Here is a 17,322-nt window from a genome sequence, read left to right on the forward strand (position 1 = left end):
GCTGTAATGTGTTGTACGTGGGGCTACCCTTGAAGATTGTGCAGAGGCTGAAGCTCGTATGGGACTCGGCTGCTAGGCTGTTAAGTGGGCAGGTGCATGCTCTAGTTATCTCCCGCTTGGACTACTGCAATGCGCTCTATGTGGGGCTACCTTTGAAGGTGACCCGGAAACTACAACTAATCCAGAATGCGGCAGTTAGACTGGTGACTGGGAGCGGCCGCCAGGACCACATAACACCGGTCTTGAAAGACCTACATTGGCTCCCAGTACATTTCTGAGCACATTTCAAAGTGTTGGTGCTGACCTTGAAAGCCCTAAATGGCCTCGGCCCAGTAGACCTGAAGGAGCGTCTCCACCCCCATCGTCCAGTCCGGACACTGAGGTCCAGCTCCGAGGGCCGTCTGGCGGTTCCCTCCCTGCGAGAAGCAAAGCTACAGCAAACCAGGCAGAGGGCCTTCTCTGTGGTGGTTTACCTTAAAGTAAACATGAAGGTTTCCAGAGAGATTGCTGCCACTGCAGTCCAGGCAAAACACTCAATGCTTCTTCTTAAGTTTCCAGCTCATGGTTTGCCTAGAGGAGACAAACGTTGAACCTGGGTTCAGATGAAATACTATATCATGGCATGTTCAGAGCAGCAGCAGCACCAGAGAAGGACAGCTGTCAGTTTTCTCTCCAGGAACCCTCACACACATGAGCTCATGCTAAGGCATGGTTTGGCTTAGTGTCATGTCAACCAGCTCATTCCAAGTAGTAACTGATGTATAAAGGTAAAGGTAAAGGGACCCTGACCATTAGGTCCAGTCGTGGCCGACTCTGGGGTTGTGGCGCTCACCTCGCTTTATTGGCCGAGGGAGCCAGCGTACAGCTTCCGGGTCATGTGTCCAGCATGACTAAGCCACTTCTGGCGAACCAGAGCAGCGCACGGAAACGCCGTTTACCTTCCTGCCGGAGCAGTACCTATTTATCTACTTGTACTTCATGCTTTCAAACTGCAAGGTTGGCAGGAGCAGGGACCGAGCAACGGGAGCTCACCCCGTCGTGGGGATTCAAACTGCCGACCCTCTGATCAGCAAGTCCTAGGCTCTGTGGTTTAACCCACAGTGCCACTGACATATAAACTGATATATAAATGAGCGTTTATCCCATGAACACAACCCCTTCACTCTTCCCCCTTTGTGTCATTAAAGCAGGGAGTCTTTAATTAACCATCGTTGAAAATAGCCAGGATATTGTACATTGCGGCAGGCTTTGGCTACGTACAATAAAACTGACCGACTGACTGACAATGTGTCCATCGTAAGTCAGGTGCTAAGGGCCACCTCTGCCCATCACTCAACAACAGAGCCGGCTCTTAAAGCATCCCACCCCTTTCTGGGCTGGCCATTTCCCTGCAGGGACATTCCCCGAGCGACCAAATTGGATTTCTCCCCATTTTCCTTCCGCCACCTTGCAAATCTCTTTGCTGTGCGGTTCTCTTTCGCCTGCGACTTAAAAGAAGGGGCAGGGCAGGCAGTGATGGTTGGTCATGGTCCCCCCCCCCCTCTCCTCGAGGAAGCTATGCTGACGTTTGTTTCTCCTCTGCCGGGTTGGTGGGGATGTAGTTATTTATTTATTTTGAAGGGGCTATAAATTAGGATAGCGAGAGCTGGGAGGAGTGCACTTATCTTGACAGAAGCCGGAGGAAAAACAGCGCCTGTAGAGTTTTCCTTGCTGCAGACATCCATCCTTGGGAAGCAGACGTTCTCTCTTCCTCTCCACACAGACACCCCCCCCCCAAAAAAAATGATGAGAGGCCTCCCTTTTTACCTGCTCTCCATCCTCTGCCTCGCCTCCTCCCAAAAGGTGCCCAGACTGAAGCTCAATCTGCAAGGTTTGTGAGAGAACTATTTTTTTATTATAATAGTGCTTGCAATTTCTTTTTTTTAAAAAAAGCCAATCTTGCATTCGTCTTAGATGATCTAACCAGAAACATTCCCTCCCCTCAAAGAAAAGGGGGAGGGGTGTATATACGATAGCTTTTAAATTTATTTTAATGCATGATAGTTGCGGGAGATTGGAAATAAGAACAGGTTAGAATTGCTTCTGTTCAGCTTTCTGCATGAGAAACTATTTGCAGATTTGCAGATTTGTGTTCAGGACATCCTAGGTGGTCGCTCTGCGTTTGTTGGGGAGTCAGGAGGGGCTCACCCCACCAGCCTGAAAATTGGGGGTCTGCTGATTCTTTCATGATCAGGGTCCATTTGTGGGTGTCGTCCCCCCAACCCAGCTTTGAGATACTCGGTAGAAAAACAGATATATAACCTAAGATGTTATGCATTCCTTTTGCACAGAGGCATGTTGGAGGAGGAGGAGGAGGAGGCGGTTGCCACGGAAACCTGTTTATCATTAAGCACATTTTGGAGAGGACCGGTTCTGGCTCAGTCACTCTGAGTCGACCAAGCTGCTTGTTTTGATCTCAAGTCTGACAGGGAGGGGTTTCACTTGTGGGCAGGATGGGCAGCCCCATCTACTCAGAGTAGACCCATTGAAAGGCTTGGTTTCGTTGGGTCCACTCTGAGGACGCCTAGCGCCAGAGGCAACACATGAGAAGGCTGCCTTTTACCAAGACAGGCTCATTGGTCTCTGGAGCTCAGCACTGCCAACACTGACTGGCAGCTGCTCTCCCGGCTTCCAGACCAGAAGTCTTTCCCAGCCCTGCCTGGGGATGATGTCTCTGGGGATTGTATGCCTTCTGCATGCCAGGCAGGTGTCCTTTGATACCCCACGCCCCATTGCCAGACAAAAGTCTGTTTTGGATGAAGCAGCCTGTAAATTCCAAGGAAAGCAGTCAAGTCACAGGGTGGGGCAGCAAAGGCAATTATTATTATTATTATTATTATTATTATTATTATTATTATTATTATCCTTTTGCTGGCTACAGCCTGACACAGCAAAGTGCATTCGAAGCGCACCCCTCTCAAGGCAATTATAACACCATCTGCCCGTTCCTTTGGCTCAAGATGTTTCGTTTTGCCAGACCCGGCGGTGCACATCTTTCTTGCTGGAACCAAATCTTGCTTGCCATGCAATGCAGATGTCTGGGGAGGGGGACAGATGTGGCTTCCAGGCAGATAATCCTGCTGCCAGGATGGAAGGCGGGCGATGTCCCTGTGTCACTAGACAGCACTGGGTGGGAGGGTGTTTTCCTTTATCTATTTGCACCGGAGCCTCCTGAGCAGGCGCAGTCTATCTGAGCAGCTAGAATCCTGGTTTTCCGAAGCAGCGCGGAGAGGGAGGCCCAACAGGCTTCAAATATTATTGTTGTTGTTGTTGTTTAGTTGTTTAGTCATGTCCGCCTCTTCGTGACCCCATGGACCAGAGCACGCCAGGCCCTCCTGTCTTCCACTGCCTCCCTCACGCTGGTCTCTTCGAGAACACTGTCCAACCATCTTGTCCTCCGTCTTCCCCTTCTCCTTGTGCCCTCCATCTTTCCCAACATCAGGGTCTTTTCCAGGGAATCTTCTCTTCTCATGAGGTGGCCAAAGTCTTGGAGCCTCAGCTTCAGGATCTGTCCTTCCAGTCAGCACTCAGGGCTGATTTCCCTAAGAATGGAGAGGTTGGATCTTCTTGCAGTCCATGGGACTCTCAAGAGTCTCCTCCAGCACCAGAATTCAAAAGCATCAATTCTTCGGCGATCAGCCTTCTTTATGGTCCAGCTTTCACTTCCATACATGCTTCAAATATTACATAAGATAATGACAGGTTTTTTAAAAAACATATCTAGGGTTGGTTGGAAGATTTGGAACGAACGCCTTCCTTAAGTCACTTTCCCAGCTTTCAGGTGTGGTCCTTGCTTGTCCGGAGCAGGGAAGGCACATCACTCGGTGGTAGGGCATCTGCCTGGCTTTCAGAAGGTCCCAGGTTCAAGTCCTGGCATCTCGAGGTAGGGCTTGGAAAGATCCCACCCCCACCCGTGCCTGAAACCCTGGAGAGCTGCTGCCAGTCAGTGTAGGCACTTCTGAGCTAGGTGAAGCTCTGTCTGGGTATAAGGCAGCTTCCTCTGATCCTATACTGAGCCATGAGCTCAGTGGCAAAAGCCTGAGGAGCCTGAACATCATGAGGCGTCGTAGTGATGAGTGCTTTGAACTCTGTAAATCGGTGGTGATAGGCAATCAGGGATGCTGCAGTGCAAACAATTAGGGACCAAACTCGTTTGTGAGCTTCTCTGAGTGATCCTAGGATTAAGCATCACCATTGGGTGGGATGAAGTCTACCTCCACACCCTAAATTTAAATCACATGACTTCCCACTATTCGGGAATCCTGGGAACTGTAGTTGACCGCCCACCAAACTGCAACTCCCTGCACCCTTAAACTACAGTTCCCAGCATTGGGTTTTAAATATAGGGTGTGTCCGAAGCCACATTGCTTGTTTATGAAATGCCATCGTCGCCTTTCAAGAGGCATACGCCTTCCTAATGTACGGTGCATTTTATAATCGTGAAAACATCCATATTCGCTGTTAAAATCATTTGAACTTCAGAGGCAGGAGTCTCTTTCATTTCAGAGAAGGGAGAGGGCTGTGTCATCGTGAGACCGGCTTCCACTTCTGTGGAATGATTTCGGCCGAACTTGCTGGGGAAGCCGTACTTCAGGGATAGAGCATTTGCAGAAGAGTCCAGGTTCAGTTCCCGGGATTTAAAAATAAAAATATAAAATCAGGTTAGCAGATGAAAGCGGATTTTGTTTTCCCCCGGCCTCAGATCCTGGAAAGATGGTGTCACTCAGAGCCGACAGGCCTACTCCAGACAGACAAATAGTCTGATCTGGTAGGAGCTGGGTTTCCTACATCCCTAATCCAAGACCTCCACAATTTTTCCTGGACCCATAGACATCTGGGGCGGGTGGCAAACGGCCTCTTGGCTTATCTCACCCTTGTGATTCACAGATGTGTGATTTGGAGAGGCGAATGCATCTTCCAGCTGCAGATCAAGGAGTTTCCATCTTGTTGTTGGGCAGAGCAGCGGCTTTGAGGCAGAACATCTGCTTGGCCCCACTTTCAATCTCCGCCCCTCTCCCTCTGAAAACCCAAAGAGCTGCTGCCAGCCAGTGCAGGGAATACTGAGTGGGATGGAGCCTGGCTTGCACAAGGCTGCTCTCTGCGTTCCTCTTTAAACAAGCATGAGGACTGGGACCTTGACTGTTGTTTTTAGGGGAAGGAAGCGGCCCAGCTCAGTGGCTAGCGTGATCTGCTTCGCTTGCAGACGGTCCCGGGTTCAATCGCCGGGAGAGACCCTCCGTCTGAAACCTCGGAGAGGCGCTGCCAGTCCGTGTGGACAATACTGGGCTAGATACACCAAGGCCAGCTTCCTGAGGGCCTCGTGCCACTAAATAGGCCATTTGGGCAGCGAATGAATCAGCTTAGCAACTCTTTAATAGAGGGGCGAGGCAAATTCATGGAGGAGAAGCCTATCGTTCGCTACTATCCACCATGGCGATGTTCTCCGTCCTCGGTTGGACTCTGGAGGCCGGTCGCTGAGAACCACAAACGGACAGGGGTGTTCTTGCGCTTGGATCCTGCGGGGGGTGTTTCTCATTGGGGCACCTGGTTGGCTGCTGTGAGAACATGATGCTGGACTAGAAGGGCCCCTCTGGGCCTGATCCAGCAACCGGGCTCTTTTGAGGCTCTTGTCGAACCTCCAGGTCCAGAGGCAGTCTATCTGGGCTTCTAGGTAACCGGGGGCATTTGGCTGCTGTGAGAGGCTGGACGTTGGGCCTGCCCAACATTTTCACTCCGGCTGGGTTTTTGTTTTGTTTTACTCTGGGGCCAAGGCCTCGAATGCACGAATGCTTTGGCTTTTATTTATTTATTGCTATTGCGTTCATGTTCCACCTTTTTCTCTACGGAGCTCAAAGTGGTTCTCCTCCTCACTTAATGCCCACAACAGCCCTGCGAGGTGGGATAGGCTGAGAGGCAGTGACTGGCTCCCAAGTGGGCGAGTGGAGATTTGAACCCTGGACTCTCCCAGGTCCTAGTCTGACACTCCGGCGACTACACCACAAGGGGTCTTCTTTTGGGGGGACGGGGACGGACATAAGGACAGCCCCGATGTGTCAGACCAAGGGAAGCCCACACATGAGGTCTGAAACCACCAGCTCTCTTCCTTTATGCTGCATGGCGAGGCTCTCCCTGTGCCCTAATGAAGGGGGTAGACTGCCTTTGTAAATGGAGGTTCCATTCTGAACAACCACGGCTAGCAGGAAGAACCCTCTGGAGGGGCGTCCATCTGAGGGGGTCTGGCCTAGACCAGTTCCCCGCGATGGCCCTTCAGACGCTCCTGTGAAGCCCTCCGCTAGGCCACCATGGCAACAGCCTTCTCCTGTTGCATCGCTACAGGTAGACTGCCTCTGCATCTGGAGGCTCCATGGGGGTCTTCAGGGCTAACTACAGCCATTAAAACCCCCTATGCAGCCCCTCCCCACCAGCTTTCCTGGCTTTTGCCAAATCATGGCTCCAAATTCCATAGCCATCTAGGAACTGGCACAACTGGGGTCTAGACCCCACCCCAGTCCTTCCCCCTGAGTTCTGAGCAATGTCTAGTAAATAGGAATAAATGGCCTTTGAGGAGGCCAAGCAGGTGTTTGTCCCCTTTGCTGCAGAAAGATGCACTCTGCACGTCCTCAGAGAATCTCTGCACATCGGGGGTTTTCTCAACGCTTTGAAGTAGGTAGGAAAGGCACTCTGCACCTCCTCAGGGGATCGCTGCACACTCGGAGGTTTCCCAGACCGGATAGTGCTGCTTTCAGGCGTACCTGAGACCTGGGCATCTGTTTCCCCTTGGCACCAGAGGCAGTGCCACACCTGAGATGGGATTGCAGGGCCTGGCTGGCAGCCAGCAAGGCAGCCGCTCTCTTCCAAAAAGAGGAGGCCTTTTTTTTTTTTTTTTTGCAGAGAAACAGAGGAGGAGGAGATTTTATAGACTGGGTCAGGCTAGACTTGGCACTCTCTGCAGTGCGGATAAAAAGAGAGCTGCGAGCTCCGAGAGGAGGGGAGGCAGGGAACACGAAAACAACGCCCAGATTCGTTCTCCGATACGCGGTTGCCACCCGCAGGGCTCGCCCTCGCAGACCCAAATTGCACGCTGCTCCTCATCATGACACATTTGTTAGAAAGCCCCCCAGAGAAGACAGCCTGTGGGTTGAAGCAGCATTTCTGCAACGAGAGAGAGAGAGAGAGAGAGAGAGAGAGAGAGAGAGAGAGAGAGAAAGAAGAGTCTCTGAGGGAGCAGGCGGGATGCTCTGGTTTCCTGCCCTTTCAATGCCCATTCCAGCTTCCCAGTTCAAAGCCCACATTTGTGGATGACGGACAGTTTCTAGCCAATAGTGACCTTGGGGGAATTTCCCCATAAATGCTCTCCCCGCTCCTCAACCGCACTGCAATGTTGTTGTTGTTGTTTAGTCATTTAGTTGTTTAGTCGTGTCTGACGCTTCGTGACCCCCTGGACCAGAGCACGCCAGGCACTCCTGTCTTCCACTGCCTCCCGCAGTTTGGTCAGACTCATGCTGGTAGCTTCGAGAACACTGTCCCACCATCTCGTCCTCCGTCGTCCCCTTCTCCTTGTGCCCTCCATCTTTCCCAACATCAGGGTCTTTTCCAGGGAGTCTTCTCTTCTCATGAGGTGGCCAAAATCTTGGAGCCTCAGCTTCAGGATCTGTCCTTCCAGGGAGCACTCAGGGCTGATTTCCTTCAGAATGGAGAGGTTTGATCTTCTTGAAGTCCATGGGACTCTCCAGAGTCTCCTCCAACACCATAATTCAAAAATGTTAGCACAGGGCAAAGGAGCTAGGGAGGTTTAAAGTATAGGAATGCAGAATCACAGACCTGGAAGGGATCCAGAGGGATCTAGTCCAAACCATGGCATTGCAAGAATCAGTGGTCCCAACACCTTTGCTCCATAAAGTAAAAAGGTAAAGGGACCGCTGACCGTTAGGTCCAGTCGTGGCCGACTCTGGGGTTGCGGCGCTCATCTCGCTTTATTGGCCGAGGGAGCCGGCGTACAGCTTCCAGGTCATGTGGCCAGCATGACTAAGCCGCTTCTGGCGAACCAAAGCAGCACAGGGAAACACCATTTACCTTCCCGCTGGAGCGGTACCTATTTATGTACTTGCACTTTGACGTGCTTTTGAACTGCTAGGTTGGCAGGAGCAGGGACCGAGCAACGGGAGTTCACCCCGTCATGGGTATTCGAACCGCCGACCTTCTGATCGGCAAGCCCTAGGCTCTGTGGTTTAACCCACCCCTAATGTTCCTTTCCCCTATAAAAAAACATTATTCAGAATAGCAGTTTGCACGATAAAAACACGATCACATTCAAAACAGTAACGGTTAATTGCAAATATAATCAAAACTGTTCAGATTAATTAATTCCATGAACGTGTTCCGGTGATGCCAGCTTTTCGGAGTCTGGTGGTCATTTACACCCCCAGTGGCCCCTCACTGCCTCTCAGCACCCCCTAGGTCAGGGGTCTGCAACCTTTAAGACAAAAAGAGCCACTTGGACCCGTTTCCGAAGAAAAAACAACAACTGGGAGCCGCAAAACCATAGCGACATTTAAAACAAATATATCTCCGGAGCCGCGATCTGACAGTGGGTGGGAAGGTGACGTCGGGATGGTGCGTGACTAACGCACGCACCGCCCCCATGCGACGTCACAGCCAGTACAGCGCCCGCCACAGTGGGGAGTGTCGGGGCTCACAATGCGCCTCCTCCCCTCGCTAGTATCTGCCCCAGAGCCGCGGCAAAGGTGTAAAAGAGCCACATGCGGCTCCGGAGCCGCGGGTTGCAGACCCCTGCCCTAGGTAATTTCACCACCCTCCAGGGGGCGCTACTACTCACTTTGGGGAACCCCTTTTAAACGTTGAGCAGGGCAGTTTGCTAGGGACTTGGAAAGGATGTTCTGGGTATGCGAGTGGAGAGGTTGGTCCATCAGGGTGAATGGCGCAGCCCCCCACTGGCCTCACTCTGCCCTCAGGCAGCTCCCCACCTGCCGGCCTGCTCACAACCAGCAGGGGAGAGGAGGAACCATTAGGGGTCTTCCTCCTCCTCCTCTCCCGCAGCATTGCACTTTTCAGAAGGAGAAGAGATGCAAAACTAGAATTAGTGAGTTCCTGCCTGCCATTAGCTCTCTGGCGCCACCTACTGCCGGGTTCCTTGCCTTCCACCCAACCAGCTCCAATGGGCACCATAGATCAGGCACCCCCAAACTCGGCCCTCCAGCTGTTTTGAGACTACAACTCCCATCATCCCTAGCTAACAGGACCAGCGGTTAGGGATGATGGGAGTTGTAGTCCCAAAACAGCTGGAGGGCAGAGTTTGGGGATGCCTGGAGTAGTATTTTGTACATACAAGACAACGGCAAGAATGCACCAACGAATCAATATGGCTAACCTGATCCAAAACACCCACCCCACTCAAACATGAAAATAAAATTCCCCACAGCCAATCACAAACAAACAACCACACCCTAGGGCAGGCATAGGCAAACTCGGCCCTCCAGATGTTTTGGGACTACAAATCCCATCATCCCTAGCTAACTGGACCAGCAGTCAGGGATGATGGGAGTTGTAGTCCCACACAGCTGGAGGGCCGCGTTTGGGGGATGCCTGCCATAGATGGATGGAGAAGATATAAGATCAATCCGTGATGGGGAATTTCAGATTCAGGGCCAAGGGTGGCCCTCCAACCCTGTTTCTCCAGCCCTGCTCATGGGGTGTAATTAAAACAGGGCAGGTTTATTTTCAATTGTATATTTTTGTAAAGAGCCCACCGCCGCTCTTGGTTTCTGCGCCGCCACCCCACTGTTCAGTGTTCTCCTCTGCCCTTTCTCTGCCTGATTTTATTTTTTAAGTCCATGTATTATGCATTAACCGCATTAATATCGCCGCCGTGGAAGAGGAGCTCTCTGGACAGATGAGGCAGCAGAATGGAGCTTGTTCCGTTGTACTTGCGCTTAAGTGGAAGCAAGTTCCCGTTTGCTCTCTCTGAAGAGAGAAAGCAGAATCTTTTTTCCAGTCTGAGGGCCGCCATCCCTTCTCGGCAGCCTATCTGGGGGCCACAGAGGGGGCGGAGCAACAAATGCAAATCTTCCCTCTGTGCAGTCAGACAGCTCCTCTACTCACACGCCCCCTTCCTCCAAGGAGACCTCAGGGGCCAGGTCCATTCAGGCTCCAAACCCCCCATGCTGGTGCGGACAGGACGTTAACATTTCGAAAGACGGCTTTAACCCTTGCATGCCCAGCAGATCACTGAGGTTCGTGGGAAAATCTCTCCTGCAGGTCACAAAGATCTCCGAAGCCTGCTCCCTAGGTACTCCGAAACCAAATAAACAGAAATCTTATAAATCTCTGAAAGTCGCTAAATAATAACTTTATGACCACTCACACCTCCACCACATATGTACAGTGGTACCTCTGGTTACGTACTTAATTCGTTCTTGGAGGTCTGTTCTTAACCTGAAACTGTTCTTAACCTGAGGTAGCACTTTAGCTAATGGGGCCTCCTGCTGCCGCCGGAGCACGATTTCTGTTCTCATCCTGAAGGGAGGTTCTTAACCTGAAGCACTATTTCTGGGTTAGTGGAGTCTGTAACCTGAAGCATCTGTAACCCAAGGTACCACTGTATTGTTGTTCCTATTTCTCCACCGCATCTCCAACCATGACCAATATGACCTCCTCTCCTTTCAGATGCCCAGAGGTTCAATTTCGGTGAACGTGAGAGACCGACGGCCATGTTCCACGAGCCCGGCTCCAACCAGGTCCTCGTCGGAGGCCGGGGGAAACTGTTGCTCTTGACGTTTACGGACTCCGAAGTCACTCCGAAAGAGGTACAGAGCTTCAGGCGGCACAGTTAATCTGCAGAACTCGCTTCCACCGGAGGAACAGATTGCCAGCAATCAGAATGGTTTTAAAAGAGGGTTACACAAATTCATGGAGGAGAGGTGGCTACTAGGCCTGATCGCTGGGCTCTGGAAGCAGTGATGCTTCTGAATGCCAGTTGCCGGAAAACTGCAGCTAGGGAAGAGTTGCTCATGAGTTCGAATTCTGATTGCGGGTTTCCCTTTGGGGCAGCTGACTGTGAGGACAGGATGCTGGACTAGATGGGCCATTGGCCTGATCCAGCAAAGCTCTTGTGTTCTGAGGTCAAGGCTCAGAAGAGCTTGGGTTACTAGGGAGCACATTTCTCCTTAGGAGGTGTCCGTGGTGCTGAAACGAACAACCAGGGAAGGGATGTAGCTCAGCTGTAGAGCTCTTGCTTTGGTTGCAGAACGTCGCAGGTTCGATCCCTGGCTTCCCCAGGCAGGGCTGGGAATCTCCCTTTTCCGAAACCCTGGAGAAATGCTCCCAGTCATTGTAGACAATTATTTATTTATTATTATTTTATTCATTTATTTATTTATTATTTTCCCCACTCCCATCTGGCTGGTTTTCCCCAGCCACTCTGGGGGGCTTCCAACAAAGATGAAAAATACATTAAAACATCAGTCATTAAAAACTTCCCTAAACGGGGCTGCCTTCAGATGTCTTCTAAAAGTTAGATGGTCATTTATTTCCTTGACGTCTGATGGGGAGGGAGTTCCACAGGGAGGGCGCCACCACCGAGAAGGCCCTCTGCCTGGCTCCCTGTAACTTCCCTTCTCGCAGTGAGGGAACCGCCAGAAGAACCTCGGAGCTGGACCTCAGTGTCCGGGCAGAACGATGGGGTGGAGATGCTCCTTCAGGTATACTGGGCCTTTGAGGCCGTTTAGGGCTTTAAAGGTCAGCACCAACACTTTGAATTGCGCTTGGAAACGTACTGGGAGCCAATGTCGGTCTTTCAGGTGTTATGTGGTCTCGGTGGCCGCTCCCAGTCACCAGTCTAACAAAACTTCCGACTCAGTAGAAAGCAAATTCCTGGGTTCCAATCCTGATGTCCTCTTTCTCTTGAGCTGCATCCCGGGACCAGCATGGGGTGGAATAGCCTCCTAGTTTACGCAGGGGCATAGGGTTGGCGCCCCCCAGTTTCCTCACCAGGGTCTCTCTCCTTGCTCCAGGTCCCCCTGAAGGCTGATGAGAAGGCGGAAAAGGACTGTAAAAGCAAGGCCAGAGAAGCGTGGGTAAGGAGGAAGGAGGGAGTTGTGGGGACTGGGATCCGTGGTCTACAAAATGTTTCCTAAGTAAGAGGGGAATATGGGGGGGGCTTGTCTCAACTTCCTGCCCCACCTGTGCTACAGCGCCATCAGTGGCTGGAGGGGGTACTGCAGCGCCAGCAGGGATCACGTGACGATGCAAGGAGCCAATAGGATCCCAGCTGGCCCGATTAAGCTACCGCTGACTCGAGTCTCGGTCTGCGCAATGCATCTTTTAGGGGCCACCCTGGCAGAACTCCCGGCCTCCAGCTTTGCTGAGGACCCTTCACAGATGTTAAGCCAACAGCAGATACAGACCATTGTGTAAATCTCCTGGGATCAGACCTCCACAGCCAATCTGGGCGCCTGTTTTGGGATGCATTTTGCATTTTGCTGTATAACCCACCCAATCCTTCGGGCTAGAAAGGCTGCATTAAATTAAATAGTTGGCGCCCCCTAGTGGCAAGGAGGGCATGGTTATATTATTTTACACACACACACACAAATTATATATATATATATATATATATATATATATGCTTTCGTAGATTTTCACGGGTATAGGTATGCAGGTTTTGGTGTCCTCGGGTGTCTTCCCGTGTAAAAGTTGGGGTGTCTAGGCGACGTTTCGACGAGGTCTCACTCGTCATCTTCAGGCTGGTGCTTTCGGCTTCTTGTTACTGGAACAGAGCAGGATCTCAGTGTTTGAGTTCCTATAAATACTGTTGAGGGGTGTGGTGTATAGCCTCCAATGTTCTGGGCCGAGAGGAAGTTCCCAGGCTAGTGTGCCTTTTCTTCTTTTGTTCCTTAGTTGCTTGAGGGATATCTTGAGTGATTTCTTGAGTGATATCCTGAGTACCACTTAGGTGGGTCATTAGGTGTGGATTAGTTGCTAAAGCCTTTGTGTCTTGACCTCTTGAACTTTGTGAAGAGTTTTTCTGAGAAGATGGCTGTAGTTGTGCTCTGGCTTGGCTTCGTGTATAGGGGCGAGCTGTGGTTTTGTGGCCTGTGCCAGCCAGATCTGTGTAGGGATTGCAGGGGGGTGCAGCGTCCGGAGGTGCCATCATGGTTTGGCTACTGGATGGTGTCTGTAATTTATCTGTGGAGAGGGTCTGGGTTTGGGTCTGGTGTGGTTGATTGGTGATGGCGTTCTGTGTGCCTCTGGATCTGGTGTCAGTTTTTGTGGGGAGGGCTAATTTCCAGATGTCTGGCAAGCGGGATGTGTCGTCACGCTTGTTCATGTTGTGAGGGTGTTTCTCTATCTCGATGGCTTCTACAGATAAAATTAGCAAAATCCTCCATAAACACAATATCAAAACAGCCTTTTGCGCCAACCAAAAGATAGCCAATATCCTCAGAAACCCCAAGGATAAAATCCAGTTGGAAAACCAAGGGGTCTATGAAATACCCTGCAAAGTCTGCCCAGCCACGTACATTGGACAAACAAACAGACGAATAAATGCACGTATCGCAGAACACAAGAATGCCGTCAAAAAAGAAGAAAAAACTTCCTCTCTTTTCCAACACATGAAAGAAACAGGACACGAAATTAATTTTGCAGATTCCAAATTGCTCTCTAACATGGAACATCACCACAAGAGAATAATCATGGAAGCCATCGAGATAGAGAAACACCCTCACAACATGAACAAGTGTGACGACACATCCCGCTTGCCAGACATCTGGAAATTAGCCCTCCCCACAAAAACTGACACCAGATCCAGAGGCACACAGAACGCCATCACCAATCAACCACACCAGACCCAAACCCAGACCCTCTCCACAGATAAATTACAGACACCATCCAGTAGCCAAACCATGATGGCACCTCCGGACGCTGCACCCCCCTGCAATCCCTACACAGATCTGGCTGGCACAGGCCACAAAACCACAGCTCGCCCCTATACACGAAGCCAAGCCAGAGCACAACTACAGCCATCTTCTCAGAAAAACTCTTCACAAAGTTCAAGAGGTCACACTAGCCTGGGAACCTCCTCTCTGCCCAGAACATTGGAGGCCACACCTCCTCAACAGTATTTATAGGAACTCAAACACTGAGATCCTGCTCTGTTCCAGTAACAAGAAGCCGAAAGCACCAGCCTGAAGATGACGAGTGAGACCTCGTCGAAACGTCGCCTAGACACCCCAACTTTTACCTAAACTAAATGTAGTACACCCATCTTCTCAGAAAAACTCTTCACAAAGTTCAAGAGGTCAAGACACAAAGGCTTTAGCAACTAATCCACACCTAATGACCCACCTAAGTGGTACTCAGGATATCACTCAAGAAATCACTCAAGATATCCCTCAAGCAATTAAGGAACAAAAGAAGAAAAGGCACACTAGCCTGGGAACCTCCTCTCTGCCCAGAACATTGGAGGCCACACCTCCTCAACAGTATTTATAGGAACTCAAACACTGAGATCCTGCTCTGTTCCAGTAACAAGAAGCCGAAAGCACCAGCCTGAAGATGACGAGTGAGACCTCGTCGAAACGTCGCCTAGACACCCCAACTTTTACACGGGAAGATACCCGAGGACACCAAAACCTGCATATATATATATATATACACACACATATACATATATATACACACACACACACACACACACACACACACATATATGGGTGTGTGTGTGTAATAAAAGGTATATATGGGTGTGTGTGTATATATATATGGGTGTGTGTGTAATAAAAGGTATACACACACACACACACATACACACCTTTATTTCGTCTCTGTTTCCTGTATCCCCCTCCCCTATTTCCTAGAAGAAAGTTTTTGCTGTTTTGTTTTGTTTTTTAAAAAATGCATTTATTGCACTGAAAATGTTAAATGTAAATATTTCAAGTGTGCGTATGCAAAATGCAAACTCATGTTTTCCAGCAGCATGAGGTTATCAATGGCAAGGGGAGGGTGGCTTGAGGAACAAAGGTATTTCCCTACAACTTCCCTCCTAGAGAAACAGCAGCAATTTTTAAATTCACAGTGGAGCACAGATCACTTTTTAACAGAGTAGAACTGTCCCCTGCTCTAACAAATATACATTGCTGCTTTTATTGAGGTTTGTGGGGTTTTTTGTTGTTGTTTTACAAATATCGATGGGTCGGTTTTATTGAAGCCACCTTGAAGGATGCCATGGAAGTGTGGGTCGTAAATGTTAAAATAAATCAATACGCTTCTGTGTTTTTCCTCTGCCCTCCCCATCACCTTTCCTCATAGGACTGCGATAATTTCATCCAAGTGATCGAGAAGCTGGACAACAAAATGATGGTCTGCGGAACCAACGCGGCTTCTCCCAAGTGCTGGTTTCTGGTGAGCTTGAGAAATATCAGAGTGGTAGATGGAATCTGCAGGTGTTTTGCCTATTTTCATTTCATAAAAGTTATATGTTGTTTGATTGCGGGTGGGGAAATCTACCCCCAGAGCAGTTTACAAAAGAATAAAGCAATGAAATTATCTGTAAAAACAATTTTTAAAAAAACGTGGCAGGAAGTCACATGAAAATCGAGAGGCCACGAGTTCAGTTGATATATAAAATGCATTCATTTTTTCTTTTTTGTCTCTTTACTCCAAGGTCAACGCCACGACCTTCCAAACGGACAAGCAAGGCCGGAATATCACTGCCTCAGGGGAAAACATCTCAGCAGCATCACCATCCCAGAACGCCGTGGTCATCACTGTAGGTACGGAATAAGGAAAGGTGCAGAGGGATTTCCCTGGCTGGTTTTGTTCTGCTCAGATTTTGGGTTCCGAATGTTTTGCTTTGCCTCAAGCGGCAAAATGTCTTTGTTAAGTTGTGGGTGAACATATCAGACGACACAGCGATTCTTCAAACAGCTCTTGTTTATTCACAGGCCAGGCCAGAACTGAACTGAAGGGTTCAGCCAGTCTGCTTATATAGAGCTCCACTAGAACGCAACAGTAACCATTTTCTGTAACTATCCAATCACTGAACGTCACTTTCAATCCCTTATTTGCATATATGGACCTGAGTGAAAACTATCTACAGTATCCCCCTGCTGGCCCACAGTGAGAACTTCAGTACATAACAGTCTTGGTTCACAAAGGCAGAGCCGGATTTAGGTTTGATGAGGCCCTAAGCTACCGAAGGTAATGGGGCCCTTTATATGTCCAGCTGTCCTTTGTCAACAACAAATTGTCACTGCTTTTTGTCTTGAATATATTCTACAGTCATACCTTGGGTTGAAGTAGCTTTGGGATAAGTATTTTCAGGTTGCGTGCTGCGCCGACCCGGAAGTAACGGAGCGCGTTACTTCTGGGTTTTGCCGCTCGCGCATGCGCAGATGGTCAAAGTGACGTCACACGCATGCGCAGAAGCGGCGAATCGCGACATGTGCATGTACAGACGCGGGTTGCGTTCGCTTCTGGATGTGAATGGGGCTTCGGAACGGATCCCCTTCACATCCAGAGGTACCACTGTATATGGCAATTGATGGACCTAATAGGTATCTAAAGCCATTTGCGTGTGTTGCCCTGCAACCAGTCCATGCAGAATGTAGGCACCCTATATATAGAAAGGAGCAAACCAGTGATATTTTAGGGAGCAGGCTAGCAGGCGGAGGCCACGACTTACATCATAGGAGCCTACACAACACAAAACACTTTTGCTGTCTGTAAGTTTTATTTTATTTGCTTTTTATCTTATATTTTGGAAATGTACATCCAGGTGTTTTTTTTCCTTTAAATTTTTGGGGGCCCCCAAGAATAGATGAAGAAGAGTTTGGATTTGATATCCCTCTTTATCACTACCCTAAGGAGTCTCAAAGCGGCTCACATTCTCCTTTCCCTTCCTCCCCCACAACAAACACTCTGTGAGGTGAGTGAGGCTGAGAGACTTCAGAGAAGTGTGACTGACCCAAGGTCACCCAGCAGCTGCAGGTGGAGGAGCGGGGAATCGAACCCAGTTCACCAGATTACAAGTCTACCGCTCTTAACCACTACACCACACTGACTCCCAAGAGAGTAGGGCCCTGAGCTATAGCTTGTTTAGCTTATACGTAAATCTGACACTGTACAAAGGGCTCTTGTCCGTCCCACTAATTCTTCATGGAGTCAATTGCACTGATATAAAATTCTAGCCCTCATGGTGGAAGAAATATTACGATTACGATTACGATATCTTTATTGTCATTGTCCCATGCAGAACAATGAAAT

At 49.8% G+C, this 17,322-nt stretch overlaps 1 protein-coding gene across 2 annotated transcripts in view; it reads left to right on the top strand.

Moving 5' to 3' along the window:
- The first annotated feature begins 1,443 nt into the window (after positions 1 to 1,443).
- LOC114586803 (semaphorin-7A-like) overlaps positions 1,444 to 17,322 on the top strand; it is a 30,646-nt gene continuing 14,767 nt past the window's right edge. Inside the window, exons 1-5 of one of the 2 annotated variants that reach the window (XM_077920264.1) lie at positions 1,444 to 1,870; positions 10,723 to 10,862; positions 12,069 to 12,131; positions 15,367 to 15,459; positions 15,722 to 15,830. In XM_077920264.1, the coding sequence (XP_077776390.1) occupies positions 1,783 to 1,870; positions 10,723 to 10,862; positions 12,069 to 12,131; positions 15,367 to 15,459; positions 15,722 to 15,830 (493 nt within the window). In that variant the 5' untranslated portion in view covers positions 1,444 to 1,782. The remainder of the gene's footprint in view (positions 1,871 to 10,722; positions 10,863 to 12,068; positions 12,132 to 15,366; positions 15,460 to 15,721; positions 15,831 to 17,322) is intronic. The other variant, XM_028710619.2, reaches the window with a different exon arrangement.

The sequence above is a fragment of the Podarcis muralis genome, chromosome 16 (genome assembly GCF_964188315.1).
Source record: "Podarcis muralis chromosome 16, rPodMur119.hap1.1, whole genome shotgun sequence".
Lineage (NCBI taxonomy): Eukaryota > Metazoa > Chordata > Lepidosauria > Squamata > Lacertidae > Podarcis > Podarcis muralis.